Source organism: Ochotona princeps, chromosome 13 (genome assembly GCF_030435755.1).
Source record: "Ochotona princeps isolate mOchPri1 chromosome 13, mOchPri1.hap1, whole genome shotgun sequence".
NCBI classification, from domain to species: domain Eukaryota; kingdom Metazoa; phylum Chordata; class Mammalia; order Lagomorpha; family Ochotonidae; genus Ochotona; species Ochotona princeps.
Window position 1 is genome coordinate 31,515,644 of NC_080844.1, and position 27,087 is coordinate 31,542,730.

The following is a 27,087-nucleotide window of genomic DNA, read 5'->3' on the forward strand; positions in this document are numbered from 1 at the left end:
TGGCAAGTGGAGCAGCCAGGACTCAAACCCACACTGCTACGAGATGCTGGCATCAAAGGCAGTGATTTAACCCACTGTGTCACGATGGTTGTTTAGAAGGGCTAAAGAAGCCACAACCCTGTTGGCGGTGAAGTGCAGTGATCTGGGGCAGTCCGCCTTCACCCAGCCCCTGTCTTGTCCGTTGCAGTGACCGGCTCGCGCTGCTCCAGGTGCGGGCCATCCTCCAGCAGCTGGGTCTGAACAGCACCTGCGACGACAGCATCCTTGTCAAGACCGTGTGTGGGGTGGTGTCCCGGAGGGCTGCGCAGCTGTGCGGGGCAGGCATGGCTGCCGTGGTGGACAAGATCCGCGAGAACAGAGGGCTGGACCGCCTCAACGTGACTGTGGGTGTGGATGGCACACTCTACAAGCTTCATCCACAGTGAGTGGGGCCTCCCCTGGGACAGGCAAGCTCAAGGGGAATGGAATGACCAGGGGCTCAGGCAAACGGGCCCTCCTGCAGCCTGTGTGCCAGAGACTCGGGGACTGGTCTGAGGCAATGATCAGTGTGACAGGGACCCCAGGGAGGGGACAGGTACACGATGTGGCTTCCCTTGGCCAGCTCAAACCAGCCGCAGCATGACCCTCTCCCCTTGGTGGGGGTTGGGGCATGGAAGAGGAGGTCAGAGTGGAAGTGGCCAGCCACAGCCCAGCCAGTCAGGTGCGCTGGGGAAGTAAGAGAGGGACACCTGTTGTCTTATTCACCTGCTCTGGAGACTAGAAGGGCAGGAGCAGTGTTGACCCTGGCTTTGAGGATGGGGCATAGCCTCCTTTAGTTTAAACGTCTGGTTCCCACTCCAGAGATAAGTGTGGGGCCCCACCTGCAGGCTGATCACCACATGTCCTGTGACTAGAGTGACCCTGCTACCTGGTGTCTAAATTGGGATGCTGTAGCCAGCGAGAAGAGCGTTCCAAGTAACTACCCCGGACCTTCCTGGATAAACTAGGCCCCTGTGCACCCTGCCTCCGGGCCCCACCTCCTCTCTGCGGGGCCCTGGCTTGGCATGAAGCAGTGAGTCTTGCTCCACCCTCACCTGTCTCTCCACCTGCGGAGCTGTCCTCACGGTGGCCTGAGCTGGGCTCTGCAGCCATGTGGCCCCAGGCTCTATACTGAGGCTGCCACATAGAATCTATGCTCAGTTGCTTCAACCCTGCCAGGTCCCTCCTTTGTGGGTGAAAAATGGTGCACTGAACGTGTGGCATCCCTGGCAGGTGCTCAACCCTAGACAGCCATTCCTGCTGAGAACCTCATCGCCCCCCAGCATCCTGAGCCTGGCTCTGCCTCCCATTTCGGCACACCGCGCCAGGAACCAGGGTCACCCTCACAGAGGGGCACCCTACCTGCACTGGGGACTGTCTGATCTGGGGTTCATAAGCTGCAGCTGGGGTGGGGAATGTTTGAACCCACCAAGCCTTGGTGCTGCTTGTTGGATTTCAGGTTCCCGGAGGTGAGGGTTTGTCTGCCACACTTTCCCTCGGCCTCCGTAGCCATGTGTGGGATGCACCTGTGCCTCCTTGCTCCCAGCAGGGGCTAGGTCATTAAACCCACTTTGCTTCCAGCCGTTCCACTAGCCCTTGTGGGCCAACTGTCTGCAAGGAAGGCTCTGGTCTTTCTCCCCATCTCCACCTTCTCCTGTTATGTGCTTGTGTCTCTTAGCTTCTCCCGAATCATGCACCAGACCGTGAAGGAACTATCGCCAAAGTGTAACGTGTCCTTCCTCCTTTCGGAAGATGGCAGCGGCAAAGGGGCGGCGCTCATCACAGCTGTAGGCGTGCGACTCCGGGGAGAGCTGGGCAGCTAAGAGCCAAGGGTGGAGGACTCCCCCAGCCTACTGCCCTTCCAGCATTTCTCTCTGCCAAGCAACGACCCCTGTTCCTCCCAGCATGCGGTGCTGGGACACGCTGGCGCCAGAGCCTGCCACCGCCCCGCCGCCAGCACTGCTACAGCAGGGAGGAAGATACCACCCAACTAACGGTGTATAACCTAGGGTACAGCGTAGAGTGTGTACTGCTGGTAATCTCTCCCCTGGATTTCTCCTCACCCGCTCTGCCACTCTGCATGATTTGATTTTGACCTGGTCGTCCGTTCCCCACATGTGATGTGTAGTGGCATCCATTTCGACTGTATGCATTTATCCACCTGGTTATTTATTGGCTCGAGATGAAAAATCACAGCACCTTGCCTCTGAAGCTCGCCGTTGGAGTCCTCTCCCCTCTCCACGCCGTGTGACATGTCTATTATCACCAGCAGACACTGCCGGGCTTCCACCTTCCGGGACACCTGGCCTGGAGTGTGGACATGGCGTTAGCCGCCCCCCTCCATCCCGTCAGGATGTGGCAACGCCCCTAGATTGTGTCTGCGGACCCCCAATCCTAGCCACGTCGTTGGCAGTCTTGAGTTGTTTGTCTTGCAGGGGGAAGGTGGACCGTCCTGGGGGAGATTGTCTTGTCTCTATTTGGGTCAAAGGAACCAGCCAGCCCTCCATGCTGTCATTGGAATCTCCCATCGCTTCTGTGAGCCATGTTGTATGATCTAGTAAACTTTGTACCGATTCAAAGACCCGTGTCACACTTCATGCCTGGGGAGTATGCAGGGCACCCAGCCAGGTCCCCAAACCACACCTTGGGGTTTCTGCAGGAATCCAGAGAAAAGGTTGTGGTCATCAGCCCCTGGCTTGCCCCTTGGGTCAGCATAGGGATTCCGGGGACCATCCGCTTCTGTGCAGAGTGTCCCAGAAGGAGCCTCTTGTCCTAATGGCTGGCACCTGCCCTGCCGGTTCTTCCTCTAGGCCAGGGCCTGCAGCCCCCACGAGAAGGCAGTGGTGGAAGGCCATGCCCTCAAACCTGGCTCATGGGACCTTCTGGGGTTTAGTGAGATGCCGGGGTAGTGCTGCTGTGTGCCCCCTGCCGTCCCTTTCCATCTCCCTTGGTGCCAGCCTTCCAGAAGGAGATGAGCCCCTGCCTGCCTGAGATGGAGTCCCAGAGCAGCCCAGCATGGCAGGCTTGCTGCTCTGTCTCCCCAGCCTCCACCTGAACTGGACCCTGCCCATCAATTGGACAGACTTGGCCCTTAGCGAACCCTTCTCGTCCCATAGCCACCATGCTACATTTTCCTGCCAGCCCCTCAGTAGGTATCACACCCATGTGCCCCCCAGACACGCCAGACCCAGCTCTCAGAGGCTCCCCATAGACTAACCATGTGCCCACTTGGTTTAGTGAGGTCAGCCACTTTATTCGGGGTCCTGGCAGTGCCGCCACCTGGCACAGTGATCTTTGTGAGGCTTATGATAAGGTGAAGAAGTTTGGTGTGTATTTTCAGGGTCATACAGTTCTCTCTGAGGAGCCCAGGGTCGGGGACAATGAGACAGCTAGCAGGGAAGCATGTGCCCTTGCCTGGGGAGGACTCGGCCAGGCCTGGAGCTTCCTGGTGGAGACATGTTCAACAGTGTCGGCCTGTTGGCCTCTCGCTGCGGAAGTGAGGGTGGGAGCCATGTGACTGGCTGGCAGGTGGCCTGTGTGCAATGGCTGGCAAGAACCCATAAGAACTGGGCCACGGTTCAGTGAGCACCAAGCTTGTGTGGCCTGCTGGTCCCCGCACATCACATCCAGCGGCTCAGCCTCCCGGTGAGAACAGGTGAGGGTTCAAGTGTCTTGGCAGGATCTCCGCCTCCATCTTCCAGGGGCTGTGCCAAATTCCCGAACCCTGAGCTCTCAGTCGATGGGCTTGGCAAGTGGCCAGCCGCCTCCTGGTGTCTTTAGTCTGATGAGAGGTCAGTGTCATGGTCTCACACTGTCCACAGACATCCTTTACTCAGCATGTCCAAAGTTTACAAATGTCTCTGGGAGCCAGATCTTGATTTGGAGTTTTGGCTTCTCCTGGGAGGGTCGGGGACCCTGGCAACCAAGGGCCACCTTGAGCACTGACAGGTTTACCCCCAGGCAGGTCAGCTGCCATCAGGTCCTCGGAAAGCTTGCCCACATCGCTGCAGTCTGCACCTCCACCCTGCCACCGGAAGTCAGTACATTCAGGGTTCTTCATTCTGCATTTAGTGTTTTATCCGATTTTATACTGTTTGCAACTCCTGGAGCAGGTGAAGGCGGGTTCTACCTGGAGTGCTCCAACCCCCAAGGCTTTCCTGAGGTGTCCCCCTGCCATGGGGAGGCTCTGGCGCCATGCTGTTTTCTGTGGATGTGGTGGGCATAGTCTAGACCGTCTGGTCTGTCCGCTTGGCTGGCTGCTTCTCCAAGGATGCTAAGCCTCCACCTTGCAGCCAGGCACAAGGCTTCAGAATTCACAGGCAGCCCCGTCCTGGGCACCCCCAGCCTGCCCGTTGGCAACCTCAGAGGGGACCACCTCCCCAGCCAGGAACAGAGTCTCTTTGGTGTGACACCTGTTGACCCGCATGGAGAGGGACGGTGTGTGTGTCAGCTCCAGCCTATCTTCCTCGGCTGGTGTGACCCAGGGGCAGCAGCGGAAAGCCAGGCGGAATCCTGAGCGAAACCTGGAGTGGGGGATGGAGAGGTCACTTTGAGCAAAGGATTGGAGTGTAGGAGCTGTCAGCAGGGGTTGGGGGAGCTGTGTGTGTGTCCGGGATGTCCTACCCTGGAGGAAAACCCTACTCCGGTGCTCAGCGGCTCCTGATGTGGGATTGGAAGCCGCCAGTATGGCTGATGGGTGACTGCAGATTTGGGCCATTTCATTACATGAGAAAATGAACACAGTTGAATGATGGAGGCACAGCAGTTCTCCAGCTTCTCTAAAGGAGTACCTGGAGGCTGCTCACAAAACCTGGGGCTTGGGCCCAGTGGGCGCACTAGGTGGGCTCTCCCCCAAGGGGCTGACTCCCTACATGTGGTGCTACCAAGCCCTGCTTAACGAATGGCTCCCCGTGGCAGCCCTGATGTCCCCACATAAGCCGGAGGAGGAGGCACAGTGAGAGAAAGGATCAGGTTGGCAGAAGGGATGCCAGCTGCCTGCAGCGGGGCAGACAGGAAGGAGTCCCTCTGTCAGATGGGAGAGCCGGTGTGCATCTGCCCAGAGGCCGTGCACTTTTGTGACCCTGCACAGCCACCTGCCCTGGGTTGGTGCCTTGTGCTGCTACAAGACTCCCGGCTAGGGCCCTATGCCTCACATCCACAGCTGACATGCCCCCCCACCCCAGCTCTCAGTCACTCCTGCCACCCTCAGCCAGTGTGTCTCAGCTCCCCAATGGGTCAAGAACCTGTTGGCTCTCACATGCCACCTCCCCGCCATCACTCTAGCTGGCTTTACTATAGCCATGGCCCGACCACAGCCAACTAAAGCCACCCATCTGCCTGGGTGACTGTGGTAACTTGTCCATGCATTGCTTGTCCCCAGGATCTAATTGCCATGCAGCTCAGGCCTGGTTCTGCTGAGCTGTCAGTACAGCCTGTCCTGTCTGGGAGTGTCTGCTCCCAGTCTTGGCTACCTTGTGCTGCTCACCCAGCTCCCTGCTATTGCACCTGGGAGGCAGGGAGCCCCACAGCCCAACTGGGAGACCCGAGTGGAGTTCCCGACTCCCATCTCTCTCAAATACGGTCACTCTGCCCCCCACCTTTTTTCTTTATTTTGATTTTTAAAAAATTTTTTAAACACTCTACCTTTTAAATGATTTTTTTTTTTTTTTTTTTTTTAATGTCAGGAGAGAAGCCAGCCGCTCCCCGAATTCCCCTCCAGTGCCTCTCTCTGGCCCTCCCTTCTTGTCCTACAGGTGGGTCCCGGAGAGAGCAGGGACAGGCAGACCAGGAGGGCTCTGGCCTGGATGAGGCTTTGGGGAGCAGGTGGAACTGAAGCCAGGCCCAGGCCAGAGGGTGGGTTGTGCTGAGGGCCCACTAGGAGGATGGCATTCCTGCCTGGGGTGGGAGGAGGGTGGGCAATGCAGGGAGCTCTTCCCATGGACAAGGCAGGGGCAGGGCAGACAGGTGGGCTCACCTGTGGTTGAGGCAGCAGTAGATAATGGGGTTGTACATTGTGGAGCTCATGGCCAGCCAGAAGAGGGCCAGGTAGACCTGCTGGATGAACTTATGGCAATAGATGTCCTCCTGGAAGTGGCCCAGCAGGAAGTAGAGGTGGTAGGGCAGCCAGCAGACAGCAAAGGTCACCACCACCAGCACCATGGTCTTCACAAACTGGTACAAGAGCTCAGGTTACTCCTCTGCCCCAGGACCCTGAGCCCTAGCACTCCCAGGGCAGGTACAGGATGCCCCTCATGCCAGTGTGGGCAACCCTACACTGCCAGGCAGTCCCAGCCCGCCTGCAGCATCGGTGGTCCACCCTTCAAAGCCCCCACCTCCCAGCCCTAACCCAGGGCTGTCACCCTGTCCTCATGCCTGGAAGCCCATCCAGCCCAACAGGTCATGGAGGGTAGGTGAGCATTGTCCTGTTCCTAATCCCAACCTCTGGGGAGCCCCTGGGCCAGCCACGGGGTTCCCAGGCTGCTTTTCCACCAGCGCTCCCCCATCTCTGGGCGAGCAGGGGAGGCTCCCCAGGCTGGCCCTGCCCCCGGAGCCCACCTTCTTCTTGGCCCGCAGGTGGCGCAGGTTGGCGCCGTGCGCCTCGTGCCTGGGCACCGCACGCTTCCAGAGCGTGAGGCCAATGATGCTGTAGGCGACAAACATCACCACCAATGGCAGGAAGTAGATGAGGGCAATCACCGTGAGGTGGTACCTGTGGGGAGAAAGCCAAGGGCCTGGGCAGCGAGCCGCCGACCACGGGGTTCCTACAGCCCCAGGGCCGCAGTTGCCCCTGCCGGTCCGCCCTACGGACAGAAGCTTTCGCCTGATGCAGACAAAGGCTAGGGTTCGTTTCCTCTGTCACAAAAGGGCCCCCAGCGTTAGCCCAGCTTCTGTCCAGGTGACACATTGCTACCAAACAAGGAGATAAACAGGAATGAGAAAAAGTGAATTAAGCACTGTGTTGTCTTAGAAGTAAAGACACTATTAAATACCAAAGGGGGAGCCACGTGACTTATCCCACTCGTGTCACAATGTGCCATTTGGGCTGTTCCTTCTGGAGCCCTGTATGTAGGTATGCCATGGATGTGCACGTGTGCATGCACGAAGCTTCTGTGCAGAGTGGCTGGCATCAATAGGACCCCATCTTGTATGTGCGCAGGTCACAAAGAGTAGGACACTGGGCTTTGCCACGTTGCACACACTACCGTACCACCTGCTTCCTGCCCGCATGCACTTGGGGTCACCACAGTGTCAGCAAGGCCCTGGCAAGTGTCCCTCATACCCCTCCTTGGTCCTTGGGTGCACACTGGGCTGGGCTGAGAGCATGCCCAGGGGCTGTGGCTGTTCCTGGCTCTGGGCTCTGAGGACTGATCAGTGGAGGCCTGGGGAGCAGCCAGCCAAGGGCCCTGCTTGCTGTCGGCCTCTTCCTGGCTGTTTTGAGCCCTGCTTGCTCACTTTGGCAAGCGTGCCAGTTACACAGGCTCTGGGGGCTCCTGGATGCCCTGGTCTTCATGTGGGATCTGGATGGAGAGTCCTGATGAGGAGCAGGTGAGAGAGAGCAGGGGGAGCCGGCCCAGTGTCTGAGCTAGGGACAGCTAGAGGACCAGGTCACCTGCCCCAGAGTCCAGAGACAGAACTGAGGCCCAAAAAGGTACAGGAACCTGTGTGACAGGCAGAGCTCTGCAGACTCGATGGGAACCTGCACGGCGCCTCATTCAGAAGCATAGGGCTCTGATGCAACATGTGATTTTGGGGCTAGGCAGTGCTCACCCTCAGTCTCAGTCTTCCCATCTGTAAAATGGGAAGGTCACCTCTCCATCCTGGCTGCTCCACCCCCTCATTCTTGCCAAGTCAGGAATTCTTACAGTGCAGGTTGGAAATTCACCCCAGCAAGGCTGAGTCAAATTGGGGCCGCCTTCGAGACTAGCCCAGTGGGGCATCGCCCCTTATGGCCCAGTTTGAGTTTTGGGGTGCATCAGGATGTAACCTGGGGATCACAGAGCATGAGATCTGTGTCAGACACTCCCCTAACCAAGAATGATAAGATGTCCTCAACCAGGCCAAGCATTCCTCGGCCCTCTCCAAGTCTAAGGAGCACCACTGTGTAGCTCTGCCTGCCCAGCCCTGCCCTGCTGTTCCTGGCCTACCGCAGGGCCCCGAGGCACCGCCCACAGGGAGCCTGACCTGGTAGTTCAGGTACCTAGTGGTTCCCCTCTCTTAGGGAAGGAATTAAGGCATTAAGGCGGAGGAACACTGCACCCTAGTGGTCAGTCCCAAAATGCCACCCTCCCAGGACCAGCAAGGAAGAGGTGCTGCCATGGGCCCCAGCCTCAGTGAGAAGGCAGTAGATAGGATGGAGGTCAAACACCAGGCTCCTTGGCAGCCTGGGCCTTCCCTGCCAAGTATGGAATGACTTCTCTTGCCTGACATTCAGGGCGGATGGAGGCCAGGAGGGGTCGGCATGGGGAGGGGCGGTGGAGGGAGTGGAGGCTGGGGGTGAGCAAAGGCTGGGTTGTCATGGTTACCTGGAGACCCTGGTGCACATCCCCACACTTGCAAGCAGCTGTGACTCTGTTGCCCCTAAAATCGGCCACCTCCAGGTTTGGTTTTCTTGTCCCTGTTTAAACTACCATACAGCCCCCATGGGTGACTGGGCTTGGAAACACGACAGCCTGGGTTTGAATCCCCCTTTGCTACTTACTCATGGTGCACACTCGGGGCACATGAGTTAGTTTTTCAGTACTTCTATTTATTTATTTTTTTAAAAGATTTTATTTTTATTACAAAGTCAGATATACTCTCGAGAGGAGGAGAGATAGAGAGGAAGTGGAGCTGCCAGGATTAGAACCAGCAGCCATATGGGATCAAGGCGAGGACCTTAGCCACTAGGCCACACTGCCAAGCCCCAGTGCTTCTATTTAATGTGAAGAGAATGGAATGGTTAATATGTTCGGCAACCTGGGAGCAGGGCCAGCACCTAGTGCTACTCTGAGATGGGCTCTGATGGACACAGGTTCCACTCAAAATTTTCTGGCAGGTGGGATGGTGTGACAGCCACGTGCACTTGCTAGAAGCTGCACTTTGCACTGAGGTCTTTTTCTTGGACCAGGGAGATACAGCCCCATCTGTGTCACCTATACTGGCTTCCAGGTATGGTGAGGGAGACCCCAGAGACTCTGCAGATCTGCTATGCCACATGGAGTGGACGGCACACAGGCTGGGAGAAGTGCATGCACGCTCAGCTGAGGATCATTCCCAGTGACGATGCTCACCCACTGACCCAAGTGCATGCCTGCACACACACTGCACATACATGAATACGAGTACACACACACAGCACCCCCACGTCAGGCCTTACAGGAGGAGCATCTTGCCTCCGCTGTCTTCGGGCCAGGCTACCACACACTTGGTGGCGCCCTGGTCCATGGTGATGGTGGAGTAGAAGCACTGGGGGAAGGCGAGGGCCAGGGCCACCAGCCAGATGCCAGCGATGACTGCCTTGGTGCCAGGCGCTGAGAGGCGGGGCTGGAAGGGGTGCACGATGGCCATGTACCTGTGAGCAAAGGTCCGTGTGAGTAGTGGGCTGCCTTCCATCAGAGAAGCTGGCATTCCCCATTCTCCCCCAGAGCCCAGACGCACAGAGGAACATTCCTGCAGAAGGCCACTGGAGGGCACTGTGACCACACTGGCTGTCCAGCTTAGCGCAGGCCAGAGTACCCAGCATTGAGTCTGAAACTCAGCCCTCTCTCCGGTGCCCCTGGCCCAGGAACCTCAGCAGAGCTGGAAGCCCGTAGGAAAAAGCCTGGATCACTGGAGCTCACTGATGCAGGAAATGCTGTCCACACATGCATTGTCCCGTTTGGTAGTCACTAACTACACATGGCCATAGGCATGAGAAACGTGGTTATTATGACTAAGGAGCCACGTTGCGTGTTTCAATAAATATGTGAAGGCAGCCCTCTCCGCCCCCGCCAACTTCAGGCTGCCAGGAGCAGCAGCCTCTGGGAGAACTGCTGCCTGGCATTCCGGTGCCCATGGGCTGTCTGTTATTGGGACAAGGCACTCCCCTCTGCCCCCAGGTTTCCCCTAGCCCCACAAAGTCCTGGGCTGGGTAGGACTAAGGAAGATGAGCGGCAGGGTAGCTCCCTTCCGGTGCAAGCTCACACATCCTCTGGCCTCTGCCCAGAGCCCCTGGTCCCTCCTGTCCCTCCCCTCACTGTGGCTGGATCTGGAGTGAACGCCTCGGGGTTCTTGGGTACCAATACAGGTGCCAATACAGATGAAGCAGCTGACCCCAGGTCAGCTGGGGGCGTGGACTCCCTGGCTGGGCCATGGACATGCTGCTAGGCAAGGGGGCAGGTCCTGCACCCTGGGATTCACATCCTGGGCCCCTATGGCCCGGCAAATTACCTGAACCCCTCCAGCATCCCTGTCCGTCCCCAGGGGAACAGGCTGCTCAAGCTAGGAGGGCTGCCTTGAGAAGAAATGGAGCACTTGGGCCGCATTTGGGGGCCCTAGGAGCTTTAGATTGGACAGTGTGGTTGTTTCTAGTTCTTCATTGCCTTTCAATGCAGTGCAGGGAGCTAGTGCCATAGCATAGTAGGGTAAACCTCTGTCTGAAGTGTTAGAATCCCATATAGGTGCCGATTCAAATCCCAGCTGTTCCACTTCTGATCCAACTCCCTGCTAGTGGCCTGGGAAAGCAGCAGAAATGGGCTCAGTTTCCTTGGGCTCCTGAACCCATGTAGAAAATCCAAAAGAAGCCCCTGGCTTCAGATTGGCTCAGGTCTGGCCATTGTAGCTATTTGGGGAGTGAGTGACCCATTGGATGAAAGATCTCTCTCTCTCTCTCTTTCTGCTTCTCTCTGTGTAATTCTGCTCTGCTTTTCAAATAATAAAAATAAATGAAGTTTTATTTAAAAATTCACTGCTGATGGCTTTGGTCCTGGGTAATGCCCGGGACAAGGCCAGCGTGGCAGGATGTGGCCTTGAACTCTGTGGACCCCTCCCTGACACTTTCTGGGCTCCGACTGGGTGAGGCTCTGTGGCCAGCGAGCATTCCTGCCCTGCTTCTCCTTGCTGCCATGGCGAATGTTCTCCCTGGAGCTGAACAGGTTTCTCCCACCCCTGCCCCCTCCCAACCAGGCTCGCCTGGACAGCCTGTGCAATATGCAGGCTACCCCTCCCCCTGGCCCATGCCCCCAGCCCATTTGGTGCCCCCCAATCCTCTAGAGTGTCTCTTATTCAGGGACCTTATGCCTGTGCTGGCTGCTCCAACTCACAACAAGGTTTTGCCCCCAGCAGCCAATCAGCACAGAGCTAGCTAGCCTGTGACGTGAGTGAAGGTGTAAAGAAATGAATGTGAGAGTCTCTGGTGTCATCAGCTACCCCACTCTCTTGCCTGGCTGGGTATCCAGCAGTCACCTTCTGCATAGTGGCCTGCGGCCTCGCCTGGGCCCTAGCCCCACACCTCCCACCCACGCCCTGGCAGTGGGAGCCATGGGAGGCCCAGGGACTGGAGCTGATTGCCCTGGGTTGGGTGTGCCCAGTGATGGAGGTGCTTCGAATGTATACCTAGGAGACACCCAAAAACCGGCTGGGGGCCGACCAAGCAAACCACAGTGAGATGTGCAGACATTCAGTGGTGTTAGGATGTGGGCTGTGGTCAGACAGGGAGGGAGCAGGGTTGCTGAATGTCCCTGACTAACTGGGTGGCTTCAAGGCCACCAGCTCACCCCTGCCTCAGTTTCCTTGGTTGAAAAATTATAAGGGTGTAGGAAACCTCTGTTCTGGGCAGGGTCGTTTGGATCTTTACAACATTATGTGCAGACCACTTCAAGTGGCACACTCAGAAATAAGCCTGCCATGCTTCTATTGAATTTGGAATTCTACCTGCAGTTGCCTGTATCAACAAAACTGGACTCAATGATGTTGTGGACCTTTGATTGGCCAGGATGCCCCCACCCTGGGGAGGAACGAGGCTTCAAGGATTTCTTTTTCAGGTGCCATGAGCAGGAGAAAATGTTTCCTGTGTGCAATCCTTGGGGAAGTTTCAAAGCAATGCACTGAGCAGCTGGGTGGAGGGCTGCTGGAGCCCATGGGGTGGGAACCCCAGAGAGGACCTGACAGGGAGGTGATGCCCAGGGAAGGGGATCTCAGGCTGCTTGCTGCCCACCCTCACTCCCAGTGCCTTTTTCCTGCAGCTCCAGGGGCTGTCTGAATCATACTGCCCCAGACTCAAGGTCTCCTTCTACACCCAAACCAGGCCCTGCAGGTCCCCAGCAGCCCTTGGGGACTCTGGGTGGGCTCCCTGCTGACTCCTGCACCTGCTGGCCCAGGGCTCCTGGCCAGGAGGCCACAGGTGGCAGCCACTGATGAAAGCAACAGGTCCTGTTAGAATTCCATGATCAGACAGGCTCAGTGTGGACTCACGCAACCTCACTGAGATGCGGAGATAGGAGGACAGCCCCACCAGCAGTGTCCTTCCTGGGTCTAACCTTGACCCAACTTGCTCCCATCCTCTAGATACAGTATTTGGGATCCTGGCTGGATCTGGAAGGCAAATTGTGGGGTTTCCTCCAACCCACTGTGCCCACAGACAAGCTGCTGCCCCACCTTGGTGTGTACCCCAGCAGAATGGGGTGTCTCCCCCCACCCCTGCTGCCCTGCCCAGCTGCACCGGCCGCATTCTTGCCTGTCAGCTGCGATGGCCGTCATGGAGTAGATGCTGACAAACATGGCTGTGATGGGGAAGAGGTTCTGGAAGTAGCAGAAGGCACGGCCAAAGTACCAGATGTTGTGGCTGGCGTAGACAAAGTTGAAGGCAGCGTTAAAGGTGGCCATACAGAGGTCAGCCAATGCCAAATTCACGATGAAGTAGTTGGTAACTGTGCGCATCCTCCGGTGGGCCAAGATGATCCAGATAACCGTGGCGTTGCCCACCACAGCCACCAGCACCAGGGCTAGGTAGGCTGTGGCCCACAGGCCCAGCTGCCAGCCGGGCATGGAGAAGGCCGTGATGCCCGTGGCATTGCCATCAACATCAGATGAGACGTTGGCTTCAGTCACAATGTCACAAGCACCCATGGCAGCTCCTCAGTGGGGGACGAGGGGCCGCAGCTCCTGGATTGGAGGTCCTCCTTGGTGTGTGGGTACACAGGATGGGAGTGAGGACAGGAGGAGATGAAAAGCAGCAAGGTGCAGCCAGGGGATCTGAGGGCCCCTTGTCCTCCGGCCCAGACACAGATGCTTTAGGCAGAGAAGAGCACCTGGCACGCAGCCTTGGTCGGCTCCTGCTCCCTCCTCCCGGCAAGGCTTCTGGCGTGCCCCATGCAAAAACGGGACTCAGACCACGCACTGAGAGCAGGGCGCATCCCCCAAAGTCATCGGCTCACTCCCTTTGCTGAAGAGACAAGGTTGGTGCTCACAGAGGGCTGGGTGGAGCGCAGCCAGCCTGGAACCCTGGAGCGTTCCCTAATGCTGTTTAGGAGACACCACGGCAGGTCAGGGGGGCAGATGGTGAGAGGCAAGATCCCACAGCCCACCCGCATAGGATTCAGGGTGCAGGCTGGGTTGGGAGGCTCAGGCATGCCCACGACTCTGCCAACTGCTAACCCTGGCTGCCGTTCTCCACCCCCTGGTAGGGGTGCTGCCTGCTGCTGAGGTGGGGCCTTAGCGCCCGCCCCTCGACCCACCCCCTGCTTGCACGGCTGGGCCTTGTCTGTTGGAAGATTTAGTACCAGCCGCGAGGCGGGGAGAGGCCCTGGGTAGATTAGATCGGCTGCAGCCCAGAGCGGAGTGGGGGTGGGGGGCTGGCACGGAGGGCACAGCCCTGGCTGCATGTTTACATTCAGCCTGGCACAGGAGCTGCAGCTAGCGGGTGACTGTGAGTGAGCACTCAACGCTGGGTTGAGTCTGAGCTGGGCTTGGTGACTCCTGGAATTTCTGAAAAGCAAATCTTAGTGAGAGATTCAGAACTCGCCAGGGGTGTCAGGGTGTTTGCGAGGTGGTGGGGTGGTCAACTTGCCACTGGGAGAGCCCCTGCGTGCTGAGAGCCTGCCGGTCAGGGGTGCTGGGCGCCTGCTCCTCTGCCACCTGCTGCGGGCTGACCTCCGGGGTCCCACCCATCTCTACCCTTTGGTTCCCTGACCTACATGCACAGAGCATTCCAGCTTTTTGTTTCAATTAGTGAAGTTTCAGGGCAATTCCATAGTCCTAAAGCCTAAGGCAGAGAGAAAGCTGGCTGTCCTGGGTGAGGCCACTGGGACTGATAGCTAGCATGGGGATGGTGAGGGGACCAACTGCCCCATTCGCACATCAGAGAACTTGCTGTCTGTGTGTGAAGTTTAGATGAGATCACACTGCTCCACACAGGAGCTGTGCACAGAAGGCATGACCTGGACTTGTGACCCCAAGGGAGCCCCCCTCTCCTGCAAGATGCTCAGGGCTCCGTGGGAGGGAGAAGAGGGGACCCGCTGTGTTTCTAACCAGCTCCCCTGTGGTACTGCTACCCTCACAGGTGATTCAAGGGTCTCCCTTTGACAGCCACTGTGAACCCCAGGAGGTGGAGTTTTAAGTCCAGAGGGGGCTCCTCTGGGGTTACCCTGAGCTGTCTGCTGGGGCCGCTGACCATGTATGCTGGACTCCAAGTGGCACTCAGGATACTCTGTGTGACACTCACCTGCCTGTGTGGCATGGCCAATGATGGTGGGGTCAGCCCCAGGTGCAGAGTGCACCTTGCTAGGTGCAGGGGGCTGGCCTGTGCCACATACCCCAGCACGGTGGCCTTGGGGCTCCCACGGCTCTGCCGGGCACAGGCTGGGTGTCTCTTGCCCAGCCTCCTCCTTCCTGCTTCCCCACGGTGGGTCACTTCCCTCCCACAGGGCCTGCTGGCTGAGCTGGGAAAAACATTCTAGGTGTGGAGTAGAACAAAGATTGTGCTTCCCAGGGAACTGAAAAATATCGAAAAATAATCCAGAGATATTTGTTTGCATGCCAAAAAAAAAAAAAAAACCTTACACCTGTGCACAACATTTCCTAAATGCAGTTTCTACCAGTTTTGGAGACCCCCTCATACAACCACAAAATAATTTTGTGTTCAAATAAACTTATTTTTTTAATCCCATTTTTCATAAACTTTTTAAAGTCCTTTCACAAAACTAACCTGAAAAGTCACGAAGCTAAAATATTTGCCAAAAGCGAGCGCGTGTGCCAAAAGCGAGCGTGTGTCCTACATTTTTCTGAGAGTGAATTTCTGGATAAGATCACCAACGGCCATCATGGAAACTGTGTCTGTTCTGTGGTGTCCTGCTGTGCGGCTCTGTTGGGCCAGTGACTCTGTGGTGGGAGGTGTTTCCTGGGATGCTATGCCACAGGTATAGGGACTATGACGACCTAAGGCTAGCCGGCTCTGCACAGAACCAGTTGGAGACCTGGCTAGGCAGCACGGCACAAGTCTGCTTGCTCCCTGCAGTGGGCCATGGTGCCCAGTGTGGCGTCTAGCCCTGGCTGAAGGGCCTCTGCCCGTGGTCCGTCTGCATGGTGGCAGCATGTTCCACATTGGGGCGCCTTCCTGGCTCATTCTCATGCAGCCGAGTGTGCCTGGAGGACAAAGTGTGGAGAAATGAGACCGACAGCTCAGCTCAGCCCCCTGCATGCTGCTGTCCTCGCCTCCCACGGTCCGGTCCGGCAGCCAGAATCTGCGGGGCTCTGGGCCCAGACACAGTGCAGGGCTGGGATGCCTGAGTGTCACCAGTCACAGGAGCCCAGAATAGTACCATGTCCCAACTCCCCCTCGGTCCCACCACCTCCACTGTGTATGTAAGGGGGATTACATGGGGCAGCTATTAAATCTGAGCTTTTATTTCACCCTTAAATCATATGCCTGTGGCTTTCCAAGTATGTGCTCTGTACTTCGCAGCTTCCCAGGAAGCAGGGGCCACCCAGGACACAGCAGTGACGCTGGGTGGTGCCGCCCGCCTGGAGCCGCTCTGGAGTCAGCAGCTGGATGGTGGTCTTGGAGGAGGCCAGTCTTGGTTCCAGGACAACAAATAACCTGCCTTCTTTTGAGCTCTTGCTGACACATGGTTAAGTGTCAGACTGGCAGGAAACAGGGATAAGGGCTGCTATGTTCCAACCTTGGGCCCCCTGGAAAGTATATACTGCTGCTGAGACCATTGTGCAGGCTGATGGCAGGGGGGCCACTGGGAATGACGCTGGAAGCAGGAGTTCGGGGAGGAAGGAGCTGAGATCAGAACAAGCTCCACAGCAGCCTAGGACAGCGCTTCTGAGGAAGAGAGTGGGCAGAAGTGACCAGATCTTTCCACGGCCACAGCCATCGCTAGATGCCAGATATTCCAAGGAGGGCTGTGGCTGTTGGCAAGGCAGATTTTTGTAGCCAGGCATCTGGGGAGTGGCAGCTGAGGGCTCTCCAGGGACAGCACGGAGGACAGTGCGTGCAAGTACCTGCTTCAAGGACCTCCTACTAACTTGGGTGACTGACCTCTAGGCTAGAGGCCTGATGGCCAGGGCTGAGTCAGCGGATAGCACTAGGGGCAATTTGGTCACCTTGAGTAGTGTCAAGTGTTGACTGAACTCACCTGGGTTGGGTCAAATGAAGACAGCAGTGACAATGGGGTGAGCTTTTCACACAGTTCAGCAAGTCCAGTTCCAAAGGCCACAAATCGTCCGGAGATTGTAGCGTTCCTGCACATGATAGATGCCACTGGCAGGTGGCAGCTGCCTGCTTCTTTTTTGGCTTTTCCTCTAAACTTTCTTGATGAAGAGCAGGTCTGTGACTTTTGCGGTTTTCCCAGTTAGATTTTTAGATATTTTGTTGAGCCACGAACATCTAAGACTGAGAGCCCTGATCAGGTGTCTGGTTTAGAAAACTATGGGACAGGAGCTTCCTACAGGGGCTGGCTCAGGTCCACCACTAGCAGTGGAGGTGCCAAGCCTGGAGGTCTTGTTTTGTTGTGGTGGCCTCCCATCTCTGGACAAGCATTAAAATCATTCCCTGGCCACTTCTCTGTCTCACCAGAGGCTCCTCCGAGCCCACACATTGTCTTCTTGTCTCTGGTGTCTAGGAGAGTGGCCAGCTGGTTGGTGATGCTCTGTGGAGTACACGGTAAGTACACTGTGAAGGGATCTCTCAGGAGCTCAGGTTGGTTCCTGGCTCAGCCCAATGCTGCCATCTTTGGCTTGCAGGTGGCCAGAGCGCCAACTGGCACCAGGCTCTGCCTGCTGGCCACCTGGCAGTGAGTTCTGGGATCTTGGGGATGTAGAATTACTGCCTAAGAACATCCATTGATAAGGCCACTGTGTGTGTGTAGGTGAGGATGAATCTTGAGCAACTCCCAACTACAGGGCCATTGTACTTGCAGATAAACAAGGGGACTGAGACCTGGTGGTTTGGAGGGGAAAGATCTGAATGAAGATCTATATGGGTCAGACTGATACACCAGCCCACACTGGAGTCCTGAGTAGGGTTTGTTAGCATGGAACATTGCTGACCATCACTTTCCAGTCCATGCAAAAGCTAGGGCTGGGGACCTGTCTAGCAGGGCTAGATCCCATTACCTGACTGAATGTTGGAACAGGGAATGGGTCACATTAGGCAGGTCCATGACACTAACCAGGTTTGGGGGTAGATTCTGTGGGGGATATGTAGGCCCAATCCTGTGGAAAGGCAAGTCCTGCTGGCTAGCTCAAGAGTTGGGGTCAGGATGGGCTGAGCTAGGTTTGACCATGGAACTCAGTGAGTACAGGGACCGAGAATAGTCTAGGCAGATCCAGGCTGCAACACTCACATGTGCATCCTAAAACAGGGTGTGAGGTGGCCCGGGCCATAATACTCATCATCTGATACAAGGCCAAGATGGAGGGGCAAGCTATGCTGGACAAGGCCCTAACACTAACTGGCATGCATGAGACCCCCCAAGTGGAGGAACATGGGAAAATCCCCTATTGTGTCATGGCTCCTGCTGGTGAGCACATGGTTCAGGCATGTTGGGTAATCTGGGCAAGGTAGCCCCAACTGTTGGCCAATGTGTGGGTTGGTTTTGGAAAGGGGTGGACCGGGCAGGGCCGAGCAAAACTTAGCTCATGGCAGTGCAGAAACCAGACTGGAACACAGGTCATGCCAGGCTAGGCTGTCACATCTACTGGTTTGCATGGGACCAGGGATGGAAGCAGACTGAACCAGGCCAGATTCCAGCACCAGCCAGTGAGAGTTGGGACTAGGGGCAGGCCAGGTCAGGCCAGGCTACAGCATACAAAGGCAAAGACCAACACAGGTGAGGAGCTATACCAAGCTGGGTCAGACTAAGATCTGGCTGGGAATCAGCCTGGTTGGGGAGCTAAGGGGATGCCCTGGCTAGGTTGTAGTTCCTACTGGTGACTGCAGGGGCCGGAGTAGGGGCTGCTGTCTGGTCTGGATATGGCTAAAGTGTCCCCTGGCATAAGCATGTGCTGGGGTGTGCTAGACTGGGCTAGACTCTAGCACCCACTGATACTCTTGAGAACCAGGATAGGTATAGGACAAGCTAGGCTAGGTCTTTGCTCCTGCTGAACCATGCGTGATCTGTGTCTGGGTGTGGACCAGGCTTGGCTGGGCTGTAACACATAACAATAAAAATCAGAATGGGTTGAAGGCCAGTCAGGAAAGGCCACTGCTCCTGCTAGGACAGGAGGTGGACTAAGTAGTGCTGGCCCATGGACCCACTGATGGCACTAGATCTGGCATTGAGAGAGGTTGTGATGGAGGAGCTTGGGGAACTCCTCTGTAGCAACACAGTCTCTGCAGGTGAGCACAAGAACCACGACAGGGAGCAGCCCAGAACAGGCCAGGAACAATACCCACTGGCACACATTTGGTGTGGGTTAGGGGTGAACCAGGCTGGGCCAGTTCACATCACCTGCTGGTGAATCCAAGCAGCAGAACAGAGTGTGGGTCGGGCCAGGTTCAGGCACAACAAGGCCAGTTCACTTGAGGACCAGGAGTGGGGGCCTGCTGGGCTGGGCTAGGTTACAGCCCTCAGCAGCATGAGCTGGAATTGGGGGTGGGCCAGTGTCACCGCGGCAGCAACACTAAAACGACGAGGCATGCTCTTGAGGGTCCGGGAAAAGCTGGAACCACACCCGGAGGACCCCTCACTGCCAAAAGCAGCTGCGTTTAAATCCTTATCTCTGTTGCCCCTGTCTTTCCTCCCAGCTTCTCCAGCCCTCTTTCTGCCACCCTTCTTCCCATATTTCTTCCCGTACTTTCTGCTGCATTTCTCCATTCTTGTCCCCGTCTCTCCGTACTGCTTTTACTGCTTCTGTCTGTGTCCCTCTTTTCCAGCTCTCTCTCTGCCACCCTTATTCCTGCCCGTCCTTCTTCTCCCTCGTCCCGTCTTTCTCCTTCGTGGTCGTCTGTCTGTCTTAGTCGTCGTCCTAGTCGTCTCCGTCTGTCTGTCTGTCTCTTAATCGTCCATTCTATCCGTCGCCTAGCTTTTACCGGCTACTTTTGTATCGTACTCCACCAATTATTTTTCCCTGTGGGTCCACTTGGCGCTATCTGATAGGCCAGTAGCAATGACATAATCGCAGTAGGGGCAATAGTGACTTCCTCTTTACCTGTTGGCGAGACCAACCCCACCTCCTGGCCCTGGGCCAGCCGCCATTTTGCAATGGCCCCTCTCAATCCTGGAGCGGCTTCAGCACCCCGCTCCCCACAGGTCAGGTTGGGCCAGGCTACAGCACCCATTGGCAAATGCTGAGGTGAGGCAGGCCCATACCAGACAGAACCGCAGCACCCAACCAGCACACGTGAGACCTGGGGGAGCGTGGATGAACCCGGTAGGTGGGCTGCAGGGAGCTTCCCTACTGGGGAGCTGGGATTGGGGGTTGCCACAACTGTTGGCCTGCATGTAAGCTGGATCAGGAACAAGCCAGGCTGGTCAGACTGTACCTACTTGTATATGCATAATCCAGAGTGGGTGTGGGTTAGCTGGGCTTTGCTGCAGCATCAGCTGGCAGATGCTGGCACTGGGAGCTATTCTGTCAAGTTAACCTGCAGAACCACCTGGACAGTGCATGACCTGGGACTGGCAGTGGGCTCATTAAGGAAACAATGGGCACCACCCTTTTGGGCTGTTACTGTGACTGGAGAGCCTGAGAACCAGGACTGGGACAGGCATGGCTAGACAGAGGATGGCATCCACCGGCATGTGTCTGGGCTGGGTGGTGGGGCTAGTTGGGTTGAACTAGGTTTCAATACCCATTGATATGTATGAGAGCTACATAGAATGTGGGATAAACTAGACCATTCTGTTGTACATACTGGCAGGTACAGGAACCAGGGCAGGGGGTGATCCTGGAGAGGGTTATTGCAGGTTGCTCCAACTAGGCTGCAGCTCCCATTGGACTGCGTGAGGGCCAAGTATGTGGTGAGCAGGATCGGGTTCGACTGCAACACCCATTCGTTTGTGTAGAAGACAGGGCTGGAGGCAGAACTGACCCAGCAATGGCAACTACCAATATGTGCATAAGCTGATTGGGGCGATGGACTGTGCCGGGCCCTGTACTGGCAAGCACACACAAGAATCAGGTCTGGGATCACCTCAGATGAAGTTTCTTTGGGGTTCACCCCCACTCAATCACTGGACTCAGAACCCTAATCACAAAGAGAACTGTAGGTTCCATGGTCTGACCGTGTAGTGCATGTGTCAGAGCTGAGCCTCCTCAGTGGCTCAGACGGAGCAGTGGACAGCATATACAGGTGCACAGGGAGGATATGGCAGTACATGGGAGCTTGCAGAGGACACCTGGTACCATGACAGAGGACAGAACAAATCAATCAATAACCCCAGCCAAGTGTTGGCAGTGAATAGCTGGGCAAACAGACTCTAAGGTGATCTATGTCAGCCAGTGGGTTCTGGAGCAATTTCGTTGTGCTTGGAGTGGTAAGACTGGCTGCAATTCAGAACTGTTGAACTATCGAAACCTCTTAACCAGGACCCTCAGAGCATGCCCCACATCGGGGATCCTGGGGTGGTGTTGGGTGGCTGTCCTCCATCCCAGGCTGCAGAGGTGTTTGGGAGGCTGGGTGTGGCCTCTCTGGTTGTCCACCCCTCATTCTCCCAGATACAGGAAGGAAAAAAAGAGAATGTGGAAATGGTGATCTCACCCACCTTCCTGTAGCCCTTGACCCTAATCAACCCTAATCAACTATCATTAAAAAATAAATATAATTATTTTAAAAAATTATAAATGAAAACTAAAATGCCCCACGAAGCAAGGTGCAGCACTCATGGACAGAGGCGTGGGCTCGGTGTGATGGGCTGTTGGCCATGCCCTCACCAACAACAGACTAGAGATGCTTAGAAACTGGGTCTGTTCTGACATGGAGAGACTTTTCCCCTTGTCATGGGTCCTGGAGCAGCACTTGCAACCATTGTTCACATGGCATGGGCACCGTGCTAAGGATCGCAAGTCCTCAGAGGGGTCTGAGAAGCCACAGGGCTGTGCCAGCTTCTGAGTCAATTTCACAGTACCTCGCAGAAGCAATCTGGGCATGCGCAGATCTTGGTGTCCGTAGATGGGGCTCCTGGAACAAATCCCCTGCGGATACAGGGGAAGACGGCAACAGGTGCTGTTCACCTCCATCTGCAGACACAAAGATGTCCCCTTGCTTCTTAAGATTTTCATCTAAAGATTGAATGGCAGAGACAGGTAGAGACCTTCTATCTGCTCTTCCTTCCCAAGTGACCGCAACAACTGAGGCTATACTAGGAGTCGGGAACATCTTTCAGGTTTCCCACATGGGTGCAGGGGCCCAAGCATTTGGGCCATCCTCTGCTGCTTTCCCAAGTCATTAGCAGAGAACCGGATTGAAGAGGAGCTGCCAGGACTTGAACCAGCATTCCCACAGAGGACCTGACATTGCAAGCGGTTGTTGAACTGGCTGTGCCACAATACCAGCCAGGTGCAGATGTCTTCACTTAACAGGGCACCCAGGGTGGGATCTGAGGTCTCTTCGAGCAGGTAGATCCTCACGAAATGTCAGATGAATGAAGTGTACACCATCTCCTGACCTGTTGGGGGAATGGTGGCATCCCTGTTTATGTAGGTCTAGAGCTAAAGGTAAGAGGAGTCTGGGCAAGGTAGTGGGATCTTTGCAAGGCATTGGTGGTGGTCGTGGTGGGGTCTCTGTAATTCTCCTGGATTTATTCCCTGTACAGCTTCAATCACCAGCATCACTGTTCACCCAGGCCACCCCTCAGGAGACCAGCTCTGGGCCTCTGTCTGGGTATTGCTGGCCCAGCATTGGGGACTTCAGTTGGGATGGGGAGTGGTGACTTTGCCAAGAGCCCAGCCGGCGCTGACGGGTCCCGTAAACAGTGTGAGCAGCAGGCAGGCAGCAGCGGCCCAAGAGCTGAGTGTTTACATCTGCCGCCACACTGGTGCGCCTGGAGCTTGAGGCTGTCAACACAAAATGTGTTTATTTCCCCCGCATGGGGCTCCAGCTCTATCTGCCCATTTATGGCTGGCAGAGGAGGAAGTGGGCAGAGCCTACTTAGCAGCAATCACCTTACCTCCCCTTTCCTCAGACCTCCGCCCAGTCTGCCCCACCTGCCATGTGTATTGCAGGGGATCTAGCAGTCCCTCCCCCGACAGTCAGCTTTAGTGTCCCAGACTAACCTAGAGTTGGCATATACGGCAACAAGCACTACGCTCTATGTGCAAGTGCCCAGGCTCTAGCCCTGTGCTGTGGCAGGCCTCTGGCTGAGCAGTCACCCTGTAATGGGGCTCAGAGTGAGCTACCAGGGCCAGACTTCCCTGATGCTTCCACATCCCAGATCCAGCCCAGCATACTTAATGCCAAGTGGGTGGCACCATGAGTATCAGGCATGACTGGGAGGGCTGTGATGGGCAAGAGGGAGCTGACAGAGTGGCTCCTGGAAGCAGGGTCAGGATCCTGAGAAAGGTGGGAACAGCCCAGCAGGAGCCCAGGGATCCTGCAAGAAAGTAGGGGGACACACCCCTCCTCTCCCAGCCTTGGGGGTGCCAAGAGGGATAAACTCCCCACCCCTTCCCAGATCAGCTCCGTCTTGACTCCAAGACCTCAGCTAATGGAGCTAGCTGGGCGACCTGCCTCACTGCCCACCTCACCCACCCTCACCCTGGGGCTAGCTCAGTGCCCAGGCCTCTGGGGTGAATGGGGCCTTCGTGCTCACCACCACCACCCCCACTCCCCAGGCAGGGGACACTAGAGGTGCCTCCTGTCCATATTTCTGCAGGGAGCCAGAGGTGGTGGGACGGAGGTTGCTTCCCCAGGCCCTCTCGTTCCCTTGTGTGGCCAGCCATTGCCCCTCAAAACCCCTGTTCTCCCAGCCATTGCAAGGTGCTCTCTCCTCCCTTGCCTCCTGGGAAATTCTGTTTGGGTTCCCCCTCCAGGCCACCCCCTGCCTGCTCTTTGATGGTATGCGTCTTTGATGAGGTCCAGCACATTGGCAATCAAAATCCATTCTGCCTTCCTCAGCACACGGAGCTCTTTCATCTTTGGACTTTCCTACGATGTGAAAAACATTTGCATTCCATCCTTCCAGCCTAGGCATGAAAGGCAGGAAGCGACCAGAGCTGTTTCCTATGAAAGCCATCAAAAACCCCAAGGGGGGGTGGGGAGGTAGGGTGAAAGCCAGTGGGGAGAGCCTTGCATGCCCTTGGGAACCCCTTAAATGTCCTCTCTCCAGGAGGATGAACCAGCTGGGGCACCTGCCCAATGACTTTCTTGATCTTCTTGACCACCCCCCAACCCCGCAGGAGGCCCCCCTAAGGACATTTGCAGAATGTTTTCTCCACTCACCTCTTCCCAGGAAAGCAGAGCCTGGCTGTGTTAGAAGTGGTAGCTCAGCCCCTGGCTTCCCACCCAGCTCCCTGCTTGTGGCCTGGGAAAGCCTTGGGACGCTGTTCCAGGAAGAAGCTCCTGGTTCCTGGCTTCGGATTGGCTCGGTTCTGGCCTTTGTGGCCATTAAGCAACCGATGGAAGATCTTCCTGTCTCTCCTCCTCTCTGTATGTTTGACTTCCCAATAATAAATAAATAAATCTTAAAAAACAAAAAAAGAAGGGCTAGCTGATTGACCTCACTGTCACTTTGGGTTACTCAAGTTGAAGTTCCTAAGACATGGAGGATTTAGGAGATCACCTGACTAGTGGAAAATAGGACTGAATTCATGTGCTCCACACCTTCAGCTCATCTGGGAATCTCGTGTATTGGTTCCTGTCAGACCTCATTGTCTAACATCTACCCCAACCCAGTTCAGGTCACAGTTAGCATTACATTCTCTGTAGTATCCTTCTTACCGGTGTTGGCATTACCTTGGTCTCCCTCTTTTTCATCCTCCATGGTTGCTATGGTGATCTTTAACAGATGCTGATCTGGGGTGAGTGTTTGGTACAGAGAGTAAGATGTGGAGTGCTTGGGTTTGGGTCCTGGCTCAGCTTTTGATACAGCTTCCTGCCACTACACACCCTGGGAGGCAGTGGGCAATGGCTACAGTACCCTGGCCCCTGCTAGCCACGAGGATGGAGTTCCTGCCTTTTGGCTGTGGCCTGACCCGGTCCTGGCTGTGGGCATCTGATGAGCAAACTAGTTGATAAAGAACTCCCTTTGTCTCATCTATCTTTCTCTGGTGCATTCCTTTCCCAGTACTCGAAAACAGACAAGCTTTTTCTTTGTTTGTTTGTTTTTTTGTTTTTTTTTGTTTTTTTTTTAAGGAAGCCAAACCAAGCCAATTTCTTCTTAGTCAAGACCCTGGGGGTCTCAGTCTAAGGGTCCATCTGACAGCACTTGGCGCCAGGTAGTCAGCACCATTGGATGGAAGATCTTTTTTCCGCCTCCTTCTGTCTGTAGATTTGCATATCCAATTAAAATAAATCTTTAAAAAAGACTTATTAAAAACTTTATTGGAAAGATTTGCAGAGAGGAGGCAGAGAGATCTTCCATCTGTTGGTTTACTCCCAAATGATTACAAAGGCAAGAACTGAGCTGACCCAGAGCCAGGAGCCAGGAGCTTCTTCTGGATCTCCCAGGTAGGTGCAGGGTCCCAAGGCATTGGTCTGTTCTCGATTGTTTTCCCAGGCCACAAGCAGGGAACTGGATGGGAAGTGGAGTAGCCAGGACATGAACCAGTACCCATATGGGATCCTGGCGCTTACAGGAGGAGGTTTAGCCAGTTGAGCCACAGGGAGGGCCTCAATACAGTCATTTTCTATCTCTTGAGAATTCCCGAATTGGTGCTTTCCCTGTCCTGCTTCTCCTGGACTCTGCCCAGGAACCCGCCTGGCTCCACACAGTCAGGGACTCTCCCCACTGTGATCCTGGCAGTCGCTGGTGTTCACTCAGAGCCAACCAGGTGCCAGACAGCTGAATGAATGACCTGGGTTCTCTGACCTCACCTTTCCTGACCTGTCAAATGGGGCTGTTTGTCTCAGCTGCTGGCATCATTCTGAGAGTTAGGTCAGGTTCATCTGTGCAGAGTGCTCAGGGTAATATCTGGTCCTCGGGGCTCAGTAAGCAACCTCTGCTGTTAGCTTACTGTAGGCCCATTTTACAGGTAGCATTCTATGTACAAGCTTATTCGGCCTGACTCCAGAGCCCACACCCACTGTTTCCCAACCTCTGACGTACTTATGCCCAAATTCCTCCTGAACCTCCTGAGAGTGGAATGTCTGACCACTGACGTAACCCACTGATTCATTCATTCCTCTCAGGCCCACACAGGCCTCCCCCTCCCCGATGAAGACTGCCAGGATGCTCTCTTAGCTCCCCTACCCCAGAACTTGGCAGGTCCTTCTGCAGAACACAGACCTTGTCTATTTTGTGGGGGACAGAGGGAGTCAGTCTGGACTATTCTTATGATCATCACAGAGACACAAGAGACACTTGAGCCCAATAAGGACATGGAAGCCCATGAGCAAGACTCCTTGGAAGCCAGGCAGCGGCGTCTCAGCAGAGCTGTCTGTGGTGGGAGTGTGCCCCACTGCCCTGTGGCTCCCTGTCTGAAACCCACTGTCTTTGCCTGTGGCTGGTGAGCATCATGTAGCAACAGCCCCTCATCCAGAGGACACCTCAGTCCCCCCCGGGCCCAGGATGGGCTCACCTGGGAGAACTGGCCTGTGCATTAAGGAAACAGCACATCTCACTTCAGCCCTGATCCTCTACCTTCATCCCTCCAGCTGCACAGGTGCACAGTTGGTAGTCTGAAAGTCTGTAATACACATATGATGACACTAGATGGCGGTGTCACTGCTTTAATCCTTGTGGGTTTTCTGCTAGAGATGGAGGCAGCCAAGAATCCTGCTGATGGAGCCCTGCTTCATTGTACTGCAAACCTGCCGCCTCCAATGAGCAGGTTCTCCCATGCAGGCCACATCCTCCTCTCTCTGAACACTTCCATCCAGTTACCCAAGCCAGAAACCTGAACTTGCCACCTGCCCCCTGCCCCTCTGTCCACACCATGGCCTTCCTCTAACCTTCCGCTACCCCAAACCTTAACAACCCTTGGCCTGCGTCCTCATGGCTTGTTCTCCCCACTTCTCTCTCTCCCGTCACACAGAGCCTTCATCACCCTTAAAATATTCTGACTCTCGCCCCAGGGTTGTATTTGGGTTGTTCATCTCTTGACAAAGTTGGAAGCATTCAGAGATGCATTTTCTCTTCAAGTGTGGGCTTGGACACACCTGTTTCAAATTCTCTCAAATCCATTCTGTGCTGTTTGCTACTGGGGTTCCCAAGCTGGGGCTGACTCCTGCCTACAACCTAAAGACTTCAAAGGCAGATGGTTCAAGGAAAATCAAAGAACAGTTTTTAACCATGAAGTGAAGGTTGCCGAGGGCAGGTGAACTGTGTGAATGTATGTGTGCCTGTGGCAGGGGCTGAGGTGCTGGTGCCTGGCGTGCCACTGGCCCCTCCTGCAGTGGCTGTACCTGGCCTGTTCTGCAGAAGGATAAACCCAGACTTCAAGAACAAACGAGCCAGCCATGGTCCTGCTTCTGATAAGTAGCAGAGAAGAAATTGCCATGCAGCCCTA

At 55.6% G+C, this 27,087-nt stretch overlaps 2 protein-coding genes across 4 annotated transcripts in view; one reads left to right on the plus strand and one right to left on the minus strand.

Annotated features, from left to right (window-relative positions):
• HK1 (hexokinase 1) overlaps positions 1-2,597 on the plus strand; it is a 90,915-nt gene extending 88,318 nt beyond the window's left edge. For all 3 annotated transcript variants that reach the window (XM_058672048.1, XM_058672050.1, XM_058672049.1), the window contains 2 exons: positions 188-421; positions 1,697-2,597. In XM_058672048.1, coding sequence (XP_058528031.1) covers positions 188-421; positions 1,697-1,841 — 379 coding nt within the window. In that variant the 3' untranslated portion in view covers positions 1,842-2,597. The remainder of the gene's footprint in view (positions 1-187; positions 422-1,696) is intronic.
• Positions 2,598-4,148: 1,551 nt separating this feature from the next.
• TACR2 (tachykinin receptor 2) lies at positions 4,149-13,657 on the minus strand. The gene is made up of 5 exons (XM_004583441.2): positions 12,710-13,657; positions 9,374-9,568; positions 6,574-6,727; positions 5,993-6,189; positions 4,149-4,541 (listed from the first exon to the last, which is right to left on the minus strand). The coding sequence occupies exons 1-5, from the start codon at positions 13,099-13,101 to the stop codon at positions 4,325-4,327; spliced, it is 1,155 nt and encodes a 384-aa protein (XP_004583498.1). The 5' UTR covers positions 13,102-13,657; the 3' UTR covers positions 4,149-4,324.
• Between the last annotated feature and the right edge of the window lie 13,430 nt (positions 13,658-27,087).

Bases quoted from the DNA above. Each gene is read 5' to 3' on its own strand.
- TACR2 (XM_004583441.2), bottom strand. From the start codon at position 13,101: ATGGGTGCTTGTGACATTGTGACTGAAGCCAACGTCTCATCTGATGTT. The intron at 6,728-9,373 runs GTAAGGCCTGAC...TTCTCCCCACAG, and splicing joins GGAGGCAAGATGCTCCTCCT to GTACCACCTCACGGTGATTG. The intron at 6,190-6,573 runs GTGGGCTCCGGG...CTCTTGTACCAG, and splicing joins ACCTGCGGGCCAAGAAGAAG to TTTGTGAAGACCATGGTGCT.